Here is a 15,108-nt window from a genome sequence, read left to right on the forward strand (position 1 = left end):
CGCACTTAAACGGAAAGAGGGAAGATCTTTAGGAAACGAATGGAGTAGTTCTACATAGATTCAAATACACACAATGAGTTCTAGATAAGCTAAAATTAGAGTTTGATTTTGCATGAACAACCTACATTATTATATTATGTAAATTGTGTATAATTTTTGCTACGTAATTCATAATATTATAATTTTTGTTCCATCGGATAGTACTCAAAATATGCTTTGAAATAAGATCCATTTAAAATATAGTTCTACAACTTATGAAATAGAGAGCGCCACGTAGGATTGTCATATCATTAATTTTTATTTTAAATATTTTTAAAAATAGAGTTCTATATATATAGATTTAAATACACATAAGAAATTCTAGGTAAGCTAAAATTAGAGTTTGATTTTGCATGAAAAACCTAAATTATTATATTATATAAATTGTGTAAAACTTTTGCTACGTAATTTGAAATATTATAATTTTTGTTCATTTGGATAGTGCTTGAAATATGCTCTGAAAAAAGATTCATTTACAATATAGTTCTACAACTTATGAAATAGAGAGCGCCACGTAGGATTGTCATATCATTAATTTTTATTTTAATGATTTTTAAAAATAGAGTTCTACATAGATTTAAATACACATAAGAAATTCTAGGTAAGCTAAAATTAGAGTTTGATTTTGCATGAACAACCTAAATTATTATATTATATAAATAGTGTAAAACTTTTTCTACGTAATTTGAAATAGTATAATTTTTGTTCCATTGAATATTGCTCGAAATATGCTCGAAATAAGATCCATTTACAATATAGTTCTACAACTTATGAAATAGAGAGCTCCATGTAGGATTGTCATGTCATTAGTTTTTATTTTAAATATTTTAAAAAATAGAGTCCTACATATATTTAAATACATAAAAAAAAAGTTTTGGATAACGAGAACTCTTTAGAGTTCTACATAGATTTAGATACATATAAGAAGTTCTAAATAAGCTAAATTAGAGTTTGATTTTGCATTACCGCCCTAAATTATATACTTCCTCCGTTTCTTTTTACTTGCAACGGATTGACTGTTACAATATTCACCAACTCTACTTAATTTATGTTTGGTGATTTATAGTTAAGGAAAAATATATTCATGTGGGATCGTGTTGGATTCGTATGAATGTATATTTTCCAAATATATATTTTTTATAACTTTTATTTATCGGTAATTAAACTTATTGATGGTTGAAATATATTCATTGGCAAGCGTGAAAGTCAAACTGTTACAAGTAAAAAGAAACAGAGGAAGTATTATGTAAATTGTGTATAACTTATGCTATGTAATACTGAATATTATAGTTTTTGTTCCATTGAATAGTGCTCAAAATATGGTCTGAAATAAGATCCTTTTCTACAACTTATGAACGCTATTTTCGAGTCCTACATAACAAAAATATAACAAAAATATAGCACTCGAAATATGTTAGGAAATACTCCCTCCGTTTCTTTTTAATCTACACGCTTTCCTTTTTAGTTCGTTTCTTTTTAATCTACACATTATTGCTTTATCTATTTTTGGTAACATATCACATCTACTTTCTCCTTTTTTTTCCACCCATATCATTCACTTTTTAATATTTTAACCCACTCTTTTGTTTCTCTCTCTCACTTTTCAGTTTCTCTCTCCATCTTTTCAGTTTATATCTCATACTTTTGTACTTCCTCCTTGGTTCTCCCCCAAAGTGAAGTGAGTAAATTGAAAAAAAAATGGAGGGAGTAAATATTTTAAGAAATAAAGTCTTACATATATTTAAATACATAAAAGAAGTTGTGGATAACAAGAAATTAGAGTTTCGTTTTGAATAAACAACCTAAATTATTGTATTATATAAATTGAATATAATTTTTGCTACCTATTTCAAAATATTATAATTTTTCACCATTTAATAGTCCTTGAAATATACTTCAAAATAAGACTCATCTATAACATAGTTTTACAACTCATAAAAATATATTTAACTAGATGAATGGTAAGGCATTATTTAGTCTTTTTTTAGATTAATATAATAATAGTTATAACTGTAGTGTATTGTATGTGACTATAGCATTTTATCATAGGTTCAAATTACATGATTAAACATATTATCTTTCAAAACCTCAGTCTTACGAGTTTGGATCCTATAGAGTTTAAATAAAATTCTATAAGGTAGAGTTGTATATGAACCATATATTTTAAAATCAAGAGCGTGTATTGGTGAAAGGGGGGGGAATAAGGGGGTGAATTTTGATGACAAAAAATAGAGTGAGTTTTGGAAAGATTACACTCTGATTTTGAATAAACAACCTAAACTATTCAACTATGTAAATTGAACATAGCTTTTGCTACATGATTAGCAATATTATATTATTTTTTTACCATCGAGAATGTTTGAAATATGTTTCGAAATAAGTGCTATATACAATATAATTTTATAACTTATGAAAATATACTTATTTAGATGAATAATAACGTATTATTTATTATTTATTTTAAATACATATAAAATTAACTATAAAAATAGTGTATTATATGTAACAATAGAAATTATGCTTTTCAAAATCATACTTTGAAAAATTGAGCTATATAAAGATAAAAAATACAAACATATAGTTTTGAACCTATAGCATACCATAATGACATTACATGAAGAATCAAATGAAAGTTTGTCAACGACATTGCAAAGGTATTATGCAATTGACTAATTATTTTATTCCTAGAATATTTGTTGTATAAATAATTATTTATGTTTTTCTTTTTCATATATCTATATGTTAGATCTTATTATTTTCTCAATGAACTTAATTTTACTAAAACTAATTGGAAAATAAAGGTTTGAGTTTCTAGACCATTTTGAGGTCGCATATCGTAAAAAAAGGAAAGTTTGATAAGTCTTGATATGGTCATGATTGATGAATATATTTTTTTCTCTTAAATAGTATTTTTGATTATTAGTAGAGGTTACGTAATTCACCGTAAATTTATGGATTTTATAAATATATTTTAGTACATATATATTTATATTTAAATATAATTTAGTTTAAAATAATTTATTCATTTAAAATATTGACTATTTTGAAAGTTAGAGGAATTATTTTAAGGATTTAATAAGGAAGTTAAAATATTTTATTAAGGCATGCTTTGAAAAATATTTGAAATACTATTTGGATTTGAAAATGGATTTTAAATGGGCATGAGAAAGCCAAATACTAGTAGAACTAGAAAAAGGAACTTCTAGTGATGTAGGAGTTTTAAGTCATCAATCATACTCATCATGCAATCATACCTAAAACTCAATTGTCTATTCCTAGGCCCAAAAGGAAAACATGCTTATAAATATCATTAAACCCAAATATTTTACCCACACAAAATTCTCTCTCCTCCCTCCCACAAGAAAGTCGGCCACTTATTTCTTCCTCTCCTTTCACATTTTTTTCCTCTTCTTTCTTTTCTTCTCTTTCAAGATATACTTTCTTCTTCACCAAGAAACTCCACAACTTCACCACCTCCACCATCCCCCGCCGATCTCCTATGTTGCGCCACTGCTGCTGGTCCTTGGCTGACATCTTTCTCTTGTTCCTCTTTCTTGTGTGGGTTTGATTACTTTTTTTCTTCATCAAGTTTTGATTAAAGATTATGTTTTTTTTAGAACTAATTATGATTAGAAGCTTTAATTTACTGTTTTAATGATGAATCTATAATTATATAAATTATCTATTGAAAGAATAAAAATTCAGATTTGATTATTATGTTTAAATTGGAATTTTAATTATCAAAGCATGGATTTTAGAATGTTAAAGATTGAAAAATCATAGTAGCATGTTATAAACTATGAAATTGATTTAACTTATGAATTTAAGCATGTTTAAGTATGTTTAAAGGGAGTTTTAATAAATTATAAGTTGCTAGAATTTCAAAAAGATTGTTAATAACTAGTGTAGTAGTACTATGCTAGGAAATATAAGTAATTGAAGTTTTAAGGATAAAAACAACTTTTAAATATTTTTAAAGGAAATTCAAAGTATTTTAAAGTTGATGAAATTTATTTAGAGTATTGATTATAAATTCTATTGGGTGTTTTAGGCGGAGATTTCTCTGTAGGCGACTTCTAAAGTTAATTAAAAGTGGCCTATCAATTTGTCTACACAAGGTACGTACATACTTATGTGCTGTTTGATGTAGTATCATGATTTTAGGAAGGAAAGTTATGTAGTACTCCCTCCGTTTCCTAAAGATCTTCCCTCTTTCCGTTTAAGGGTGTTTCCAAAAGATCTTCCCTCTTTTGCTTTATTCCTTATTTGGCAAAATAAATTTTCCTATTTACCCTCTCATGTCACTATCATATGGTCCACCATTACATTCTTAATTCAAATTTACTCCCTTTCTCTCTCCTACTTTAACCCTTTTTTATTTGTTTATTTATCTTAACCCCTTTCTCTCTCCTACTTTACTCACACCATACCCCACACAACTTGATTTTCCTTGGTATCTGTAGGAACAGTCAGTGGGAAGATCTTTAGGAAATGGAGGGAGTATCATGTATAGGAACTTTGTGAGTTCATATATGATTGTTATTATGTTGGATTTTACATGTGTTTATGCCTGTCTGCGAACATGTTAAGTATGTGATTTAATAATGAGATTTATATCATGTTTGTTTGGAAGATTGATGCAAGCATGTTAGTTGGGAACTTTATTCATTAATTCACATGGGGGAATTAAAATACTTATTAGTTGGATCATGATTGAATCATGTGTTTCCTTATATTATTATTTTCACTACTCTATGAGGACTGTGGGCCTTATTTGGTAGGTTGATAATTTATACCTTTGAAAAGTAAGTTGATTGTTGGCTAGGTTCAACAAATAATAAGGATTGAAATAAAGAAGAAATTAACGTAACACCCCCAAAATCCATACACGTCTACGACTACGTCACATCAACTTTAGGAGTGTTACCGCCACGGTGAAACGCAAGGCTTATTGAAAAGAAGTGTTAAAGTCTAATCATTGTCACGAAAACTGAAATGCAGCGGAAATAAAGATATAGCTACAACTCGAGAATCATCAATGACCCCTTTTATTCAAACCACAACTAATTAAATAAATCATACTAGTCTTATAATGCTTAATTAAAACGCTTTAAAGTTTAGAGAGACTAAGAACTATTCCCCGTATGGTCAACATCAAGCAGCAACACCAGCACACCTAGTCTGCTCCCTATTGCAGTATCAATGGTTCATCACAGGTCAATAACAACACAATAACACACAATCAGCTATGCTGAGTACATAGTAAAGCATTGAGTGCATACAAGCATAAACAAAGCAATAAGGATCATTCTTAGACATGATACTACAATAGCATTACATTCTTTACTTTTTATTTCATTGGCAGCGAACGGGCACCGTCATCTTACTAGAATCATACGGGCTACTTAATCCTTAATAGACAAATTAGTCTACTAGATGAAATGCAAATACGGTTTCGTTTTGTCTCACATCCATCACCTTAGTATGCATACCCCCAAGATCGTACGGAACCTTCCGCCTACTTGAGTTATCAAATTTTATAAGGACACTTTCGTCGTCACAGTAGGCCTACGTAGGAGTGTAGAACAATCCCACACTCCCCCCATTGTTCATCACTTGAAGGAGTCCGACTACAAGTTTATTGCCAAAGTCCATTCTTAATATTATCCATTCGTACCACATTAAACATAGAATCATTTAATATTCTTTCTTAGATACAATACTCAAATCTTTACTTCTTGTAACATTCTTGTTACACCATGTATTAAAGAATACCAATCCAATAATCATACTTATGATACGATAGAATTTTGCATTACAATGCCACATATCAATTTCCAATCATAATCATATTACCAAACAATCTCAGCAATCACAATTGTTCCCTATCATGATTCTAGGTTCGGATAGAATAATTCACAACCTAACATGATACTAATATATTGCAACTGAACTGGTACGCATACGTACCTTGTAACGAAGAATTTTCGCTACCTAATCAAACGTTCCGCTTATGAAATTGGGACCTAAACGAGTAAGGAAGTACTTCAGTGCTACGTCCTTGATATTATTATCAAATAATACGTGACTAACTATATCAACTTAGTATTTCGAAGTATAAACAATAAGTAATCTCGTTGTTTATTAACTTTCTTTTCTTTCCTAACTCTATTGAACTTAGCGTTTTTTAAGAGCCAACATTCGTGAGGAAAGCTGATTTTAGTTAGTTTAATAACAAAATATGTTTACCAACTTCATTTTAATCCATATGTCCACTACTACTAAAATCATATTTGAATAGCAAGGCCATTATATCATTATTCCAACTAATAATCAATAATCTAATTCCTTAACTTTACACCTTACTTATTTACAAAACCTTAGCTTAAATCAGATTTACAACTTAAATCAGATTAACAACTTAATATTAATTATACAAACTTAATTAATTAATAATTTACTCTAATTACAAATTAATTAACTTGCAACTTAATATAATAGAAAGCAGATTACACATATTAAAACTAACATAATACCATATTATACATATTATGTTTTTATACCGCTAGACTCGCCGACAATAATCACCGGCGATGTGATTCTGGCAGTGACGCAAAACCCTCGAGCCTCGCACAACGTCACTTCGCGTGCCACACACGAGTCTCGCTCCTTGCTTCGCACCACCACAACAGCGACGCACGACGACCACACACACGGCGCGCACACAACCAAACCTCGTCGAAGGCTCACACAACCCTTCGAGCCTCTCGCACACCCCCAGATTCGTCGCACCGCTCACACAATACCACTTGCGACTTCGCACAACACACATCGAAATCCCCTTGCACTTTCTCGCGCCCTCGAGCATCGCTCGCTCGCACAACACGCTCGAACCCACGACCCTCACTCGCGCTGCCCTCGTCGAATTTCTTCGAACACCCACGCACACACAAACTCGATTACTCACCCCTGCTCGCACAACCAACCTCGTCGAAGGCGATGAAGTTCAGAGGAGGCGACGAGGGATAGGGAGAGAGAATTTGAGAGAGAGAGAGAGAAAAAACGGCTGAGAAGGAGAGAGATTAAGAGGGACGGTTGAGAGAGAGTGAGAGAGGGATTAGGGTTTGTTTCTGATTTTTTATTCTTTCTTTTTCTCTCTTTTCTTATTTGTAGTGTGACCATCCTAAATCTAGTAGGGCTTGGTTAATTTTATTTATTTCGAAATTAAAAGAAATCGAACTATAATATACTTATGTTATAGTTGTAAGCGTACTCAAACCGTATTATTATTACTATTATTTTATTATTTTTTGTATATAATACTAAAATACTTTTCGATTCTATTCTTTATATTTTCTTATTTATAAAGAATAACTCCAAAAAATACGGAGTATTACAATTAATCTTGGATTGTAAGTTGTATGATCACTTATTTAATCCTAAGATAAAAAGGTGTAATACTCCGTATTTTTAGTAAGTTATTATTTATATTTTTATAAAATTTTTAGTTTTAAAAAAGGTTTTATTTACTAAAAAGGCTTATTATTTATTAGAAAGGTTTTGGGTATTTAAAATAAATTTTAGCCCAAATGAATTTTGGGCCTAACTTTTCTAAGTTTTACATTCAAGTAGTTGGTTCAAAATAAAATTAAAATCCAAAAAGGTTTGCAAAAAGAAAAGAAAAAAAAAAAGAGATTTACAAAAAGAAAAAAAAAAGAAAACTTTTTTAAGCACAATCTCACGCGAAAGCGTGAAGGGAGTCTTTGACTCTTTGGTTATTGTTTTTCTTTTTGGTTATCTTTTAGTTAGTTACCTTATATTTTTTTTTTTTGAGGGGAGTTAGTTACCTTATATAATTATGTATTATGGGATAATTTATATCTTTTCCTAATCTTAGTTGGATAATAGTAAATATTAGTTATATCTTAGCTAGAATTAGTTTATCCTTTTCCCTATGTTTATCTTTTAATTTCCTATTCTACTTTTCCAACTAGTATAAATAGGGGTCTCCACCCATCATATTTTTCACACCAAATTTGAGAAATAAATCTCTTTTCTCAAGTTTAAAACTCTCTCTCCCTCTTAGCCTACCTTTCTCTTTCTCCCTAGTAATTATTAATTTTCAAGGTGCGTGTATATGTAGATCTTTAATAAATGTTTTGCAAGTGTAGTATCATGTATTTAGAAAAATATTTTGGATTAAAATACATGTTTTTATGAGTTTTATTATTAATTGCATCTGTTTTATATGAGCATGTTTGAATGTATATAAATTTTATTTATGAACTTTGAATTATGTCTTTCGTTTAATATATTTATAAAGTTTGATCTTTGAATTTATATTCAAATATTTTATAAGGAGTTTAATCTTTTGATTCATATTTAAATATTTCAAAAGGAGTGTTCTTGAACTATTATTATTTTTCAAAGGCTAATCCTTGAGCAAGTTATTTTATTTATGTCTTTATATGGCTAAGTTTTAAGAATTATTATTCTTTTTAAAGGAGGATTATTTCAGAAGAATTTTTATTAGATATATGATCTTTCATGATCGCAATTATAAAGAGGCAACGGCTTGTTATTTATTAGCAAGAACGGTAGCTATTATATTATTTACCCATGTACTTTTTGTATAAATCATGTGGATAAGGTAGTAACCCCTCGTAATAACGACTCAGTAAGGAATACTAAACTTGGGGGATGTGCACACTTTAGGAAAGGTACCTAGGCAAGGAAAAAGAATTTTTAAAATTGTATATATACTTTATATTATACAAGTATTATCAAGTATCCAAAAAGGTTTTTCGAAATTAAATATTTCAAATGATTAATTAAATAAAGTGTTTAATATTCAACATATACATGTACTCAGTATTTTTACTAACACGCTTTTTATTTTGTTTTATGGCTTTGTCCCTGTGATGATCCTATTTTGGCGAGCAGATTTTACAGGTTGTTATGATGCATACTTCATGTGGGGGGGAGCTAGTGAGGAATCATAATTAGTCAAGGAGCTGTTATTTTATTTTCTTTATTTCCATTGTTATATAGTTGTACAATAAACATAATTAGTCAAGGAGTTGTTATTTTATTTTCTTTATTTCCATTGTTATATAGTTGTACAATAAAGTTTATATTAATAAAGAGAAGTTATTTAAGTTGTTTCCGCTGCATTAGTTAAAGTTCAGTTAATAGTTAGTATTAAAGCCTTTAACGTTCTCACGTGGTGGTAATACTCTCAAGTTTCTCAATGAGTTTTATATTAAAATAAGTTTTTCCAAAAGAGAGAAATTTGGGGGTGTTACAAAAGGAAATAAAGTTGTGAATGTTTGATTATATGTTATTTGTGTTGCTTGTGTGTCATAACCAGTAATAATTGGTAAATCATGTAAAGTGGAACTTGGATAGTAATAAACTTTAGACTGGGGCACGTCTGAAAGTGGACAATCAGGAGTTGGAGTACATGGTGGTCGTACCATGGCTTTTTCTGGGAATCAGATTGATCACTGTTTCTATTTTTATTTAAATGGTTCCTCGATATCGTAGGTCATTGTGGAATACGGAGTCACGCCCGTATTTCATCTTCCTAGGTGAAGGTTAGTTTTAGATGAGACAACTCGGTCCAATAACTATTCCACTAAAGTAATAAAACGATTGTTAAAGTTAAGTTCAGTAAAAAGTTATCTGCAGATGGTTATGCTGTTATTTATCCCTGGTTGATATATATTTGTATCATGTTAGGAAATGTTTATTTATTATTATGTAGTACTCAACTTTGTTGACTACGTGCTTTGATTGTATGTGTTGATCATGACTTTGCCTTATTGATCCTGTGATGACCCATTCTTGGTGAGTAGATTCTTTAGTGCGTTGACATCTACAGGTGTCCAGATGATGCATCATGGATTTTCGGGAATGGAGAACTTGTGTAGTATATTGATATATTTATTGTTTAGTAGATACATTTATATTTAAGTTTAGTTTGAAGTTAAAGTTAATAATGTTGTTTGGTTTTAGAGTTACTTCGATATTTATTATATTTCAATTTTAAAGTTTAATTATATGTTTTCCGGTGCAAAATTCTGAATAAGCCGATACGTTATCACACGGGCCATAATGCTTTTAAGTATTATATTTGAAAAGTATTTTTGGAAAAGAGAGAATTATCGGGGTGTTACATGTTAGTTTTATATTTAATTTAATTTATCATGATACCATCATTATGGTCTTCTTTTTTGCTTTCCCATCTTCTATTCTATATGTGTTAGTGTTTATGTGTTAATAATTAAAGGTTAAAGTTGTGGCTGACACTCATATTTTTTTTCTCTATTATTTTTGTCCTGCATCTATTAAATGTTTACGCTCTACTCTCTTAAAGTAACATTCAAGTATTTTTCATGTTAAAATGTGTTAGCTATTGTTAGTCCTATCAATTATTAGGATACCATTTAATACTCCCTCCGTTTGCTAAAGATCTTTCCGTTTAAGTGCGTTTCAAAAAGATCTTCCCTCTTTTACTTTATTCCTTATTTGGAATTTATTTTCCCTTTTTACCCTCTCATGTCCCTATCATATGGTCCACCATTACATTATTAATTCAACTTTACCCCCTTTCTCTCTCCTACTTTAACCCCTTTTATTTGTTTATTTATTTTAACACCTTTCTCTCTCCTACTTTATCCACCCCACACCCCACACAAATGAATCCTCCTTGGTATCTGCAGGAACAGTAACAAGGAAGATCTTTAGGAAACAGAGGGAGTAATAGACTTAGCTACAATATTCAACTAAACATTAAAAATATAAAATTTAAATATCACAATAACAAATCTAGAAAGTAAAGTAACAAGGAAGATCTTTAGGAAACGGAGGGAGTAATAGACTTAGCTACAATATTCAACTAAACATTAAAAATATAAAATTTAAATATCACAATAACAAATCTAGAAAGTAAAGTATAACGACAAATACTTTTTATGTCTTTTTGTACTACAACAATGAGTTTGGGCATGGTTTGTAAGAAAATATAAAAGGGTAGTTTAGCATAGAGGGTTAAACTAGAGTAGGGGATAATTAAATCCTTAATAAAGTTAACGCAACTCTATGAGGCAATTTAAGTAATTAATGATGGTTTTATTGATAAAGTAAAGACGATGTTGTCAACTGTATTTGCTTTTTTCTAACCAAAAGTTAAGTGATTCGAATAGATGAAACTACTCAAAGTGGTAATTGCTGCAATAGAAAAAGAATGGAGAAATTATATAACAATTGTGTTGAAAAATCTCATTATATATCAACAAGAAATCAACAATGTTAACAAAAAATTTGCAAAAATAAAATAAACAATAACTCGTGCAACGCACGAGCTTGAAAACTAGTATTAAATTATATGCTCAAAAAAATTAAAATATATAATACATTAAGTAAAACATAATAGTACCGAAAAAACATGTCAACTATATTTGTCTTTTTACCAAAAGTTAAGTGATTCAAAATAGTACCGAAAAACAGTTAACCGCTTAAGCAGTAACCGGTCTAAACGATTATGGTTACGGTTCGTAAAAGAGCGAACCAAAATGTTGTTTCAGGACGGTTAACCACCTACAAACACCCCTAATAGAGATAAATGTTGGGGATGTTTGAGAGTTAGAGTTTTGGATCAGTTTTAGAGTTTTGACTAGTCAAAAAGGGGTGTTTGGTAAAATAGAGTTTTAGAGAGAGTTTTGGAATGAAAACTCTTAAAATGAAAAAGCTCCTAATTTTCTTTAGAAAATTAGATAAAAATATTTTCAATGACTTTTTTGTCTCTAATAATACTACTACACATTGTATTAAAATGTTAATAAATGTAATTTCACTCAAACAAATGACAATAAGCTTTTAACAATCAGTTAATTATTACCAAACTATTATGAAATATAATATGAATGCCTATTATACCCCCGTTAATATATCCGGGATATTCTAGGGTTTTGTTCTCCAAGTAAAACCCTAACTATTGTATTGTATATATATACCCTGGACTATATGGAATAAGATACAACACGATTCTCTCTTCTCTCTTCTGTTTATTTACAACACGTTATCAGCACCAAACCCTAGCCAACTGAGCAGTCGAAGCCAATTGACGGGAAATCATATTATCACACGACAATCCCAACACCAGTTTCCGGTCGCTTATTACGTCGGCTCCTCGTCTCGCGTTCATCTCGCCGGTGCCGTACGTGAAATTTTTTTTCGCCACAATTGCCGCCTTGCTGGAGCGTTTTATTTTTGTCGCCACTTTGCCGGAACCCGGAACTCAGGTCTGAGAACGGAGAACCTACTGAACTGCAATACTGGTTGAGGTATTTTATCCTTTTTATTTTATTTTTTTATTATTATTTCTGCTAATTTATGAACCCTACTGGTTAAATCTGCTAATTTATTCCTGCTATTTTATTTCGCACGAACTGAGCCTACTTATAAACTTCCCTTTTTGATGTGAATTGATATATGTGTGGTGCAAAGCAGATGTATAGATAGTATTGTATGCAGAAGAAAAAAAAGTAATAACTAAGAAAGAACGATTTTGTATATGTACTGATGAGCAAGTTATACATAAAAATGTTTCCATGTTCATGATGCAGAATAGTCAATACGTTGTACTTATGATAGTGATGTTATGCTTCATTAAATGTATTAATGTGTATGATTGTGTTAATGTTAAAATATTCTGTGTAATGTTTGACAATTATGTGCTACATTCTATGAATGTAGTTTTTTTTTTGAAAAAAAAAAAAAAAACTGTGTGGAATATTAATATTTGTGTGATCTGAATGAGTATATGTGTGATGATCTGAATGAGTGTTGATGAAATAGAAGAACGTATTATGATGCTCATATTAGAATGTTTGTGATTATATTCATTCTTCCTGTCACTTTATTCTTATGAGCAAACCTTTTTATTTTCCTTGTTTGTTATTAAATTACAATTTGATGCTATTAAACTTCAATATTGCATTACAATTTGATATGAAGTCCTAATTTCGCAATATTCACTTGTATATAGTGAACTATGTCGAACCTTACAAAACTTGAATTTGCGGCCCTTGATATTACTGGAAAGAACTATTTGTCTTGGGTGCTAGATGCTGAAATTCACCTAGATGCAAAAGACCTTGGTGATACAATCAAAGAAGGAAATAAAGCAACAAGTCAAAACAAAGCTAAGGCTATGATATTTCTTCGCCACCACCTCCATGAGGTCTTAAGATTGAGTACTTGACTGTGAAAGATCCACAAGTCCTTTGGAGTAATCTAAAGGAAAGGTATGACCACCAGAAAACTGTAATACTACCCAAAGCTCGTTATGACTGGTTACATTTAAGACTACAAGACTTTAAGTCTGTAAGTGAATATAACTCAGCTATGTTCAGAATTACTTCACAGTTGAAATTATGTGGAGAGAAAATCACTGATGCAGAAATGCTAGAGAAAACATACACTACCTTTCATGCGAATAATGTTGTCCTGCAGACACAATACCGTGAAAAGGAATTTAAGAAATATTCTGAACTTATATCTTGTCTCCTTGTGGCTGAGCAAAATAATGAGCTACTGATGAAAAATCATGAATCACGTCCAACTGGTTCTGCTCCATTCCCTGAAGCGAATGCGACATCCCATAATGGGAAAGAAAAATATCATGCCAACAATAGTGGTCGAGGACGTGGACGTGGACGTGGATATGGACATGGTCGAGGTCGTGGACGTGGATACGGATATGGTCGAGGTCGAGGCCGAGGTGGTTCTTTCCAGAATTCATATTCCCACCAGAAGGGGGACAATAAAGATGATAACAAACAAGAGAAAGATAAAAATGAGAACGTGACCAATGTATGTTACAGATGTGGAGGAAAAGGTCATTGGTCTCGTACGTGTCGTACACCAAAACACTTGGTTGACCTCTATCAACAATCATTGAAGCAAAAGGGAAAGAAATTAGAAACAAATCTTGTGTACGAAGATGGCGAAGGTGACTTTGATTGTGGCAATACAACTCACCTGGAAGTTGCTGATTTCTTCACCACCCCTGAAGGGAATAATAATCCTTAGATTAGATTATGGTCATTTAAAGAATAAAACTTCGTTTTCATTTATTAAGTTATTACTATGGATTTTTGTTTGGATTATGTTATTTTATTTTAGATTTTATTTGTTAGTACTATGATTTTATATGACATTGTTAAATTTTGGTTATTTAGTTATTCTTATATATTATTGTTATTTCATTTATTTGAAGAATATGAATACCCCTCAAGTTCAGTTAGCAATGAATGGTGAAGATTTATGCCTAGCAGACAGTGCAACTACTCATACCATACTAAAAAGCAAGAGATATTTCTCTTATTTGACAATGAAAGAAACTAGTGTGAGTACTATATCAGGTAGTACAAAGATAATTGAAGGCTCCGGAAGAGCAAATATATTATTGCCTATGGGAACGAAATTTGAAATCATTGATGCACTATATTCTCCCAAATCTCAAAGAAATTTATTGAGCTTTAAAGATATTCGCCATAATGGATATCATATTGAGACAATAAGTGAAGGAAATGTTGAATACCTTCATATCACGAGTATTACCCAAGGCACTAAGAATATTTTGGAGAAATTACCTGCATTTTCCACTGGTCTGTACTATACTAAAATCAATACAATTGAAACATATGCCATAGTAAACAGGAAGTTTGCAGATAATTTCACTATTTGGCATGACCGGTTGGGCCACCCTGGTTCAATAATGATGCGAAAAATAATTGAAAATTCATGTGGACATTCATTGAAGAACCAGAAGATTCTTCCTAATGATTTCTCATGTGCTGCTTGCTCACAAGGCAAGTTGATAATACGACCTTCACCAACCAAAATAGATTTTGAATCTATCAATTTTTTGGAACGTATACAGGGAGATATTTGTGGGCCAATTCACCCACCATGTGGAACATTTAGATATTTTATGGTTTTAATTGACGCATCGAGTAGATGGTCACATGTATCCTTGTTATCAACTCGCAACCTGGCGTT

At 30.8% G+C, this 15,108-nt stretch overlaps 1 protein-coding gene across 1 annotated transcript; it reads left to right on the forward strand.

The window, feature by feature from the left end:
* Positions 1-13,096: 13,096 nt before the first annotated feature.
* Positions 13,097-14,136, forward strand: LOC125494756 (uncharacterized). The gene is made up of 2 exons (XM_057392912.1): positions 13,097-13,285; positions 13,471-14,136. Exons 1-2 carry the CDS (start codon positions 13,097-13,099, stop codon positions 14,134-14,136), a joined length of 855 nt encoding a protein of 284 aa, XP_057248895.1.
* Positions 14,137-15,108: the final 972 nt, after the last annotated feature.

This window comes from Beta vulgaris, chromosome 2 (assembly GCF_026745355.1).
Source record: "Beta vulgaris subsp. vulgaris cultivar EL10 chromosome 2, EL10.2, whole genome shotgun sequence".
Lineage (NCBI taxonomy): Eukaryota > Viridiplantae > Streptophyta > Magnoliopsida > Caryophyllales > Amaranthaceae > Beta > Beta vulgaris.

Coding starts and splice junctions, on each gene's coding strand:
- LOC125494756 (XM_057392912.1), top strand. CDS start 13,097: ATGTCGAACCTTACAAAACTTGAATTTGCGGCCCTTGATATTACTGGA. Junction 13,286..13,470: donor TTCGCCACCACCTCCATGAG/GTCTTAAGATTG, acceptor ATTACTTCACAG/TTGAAATTATGTGGAGAGAA.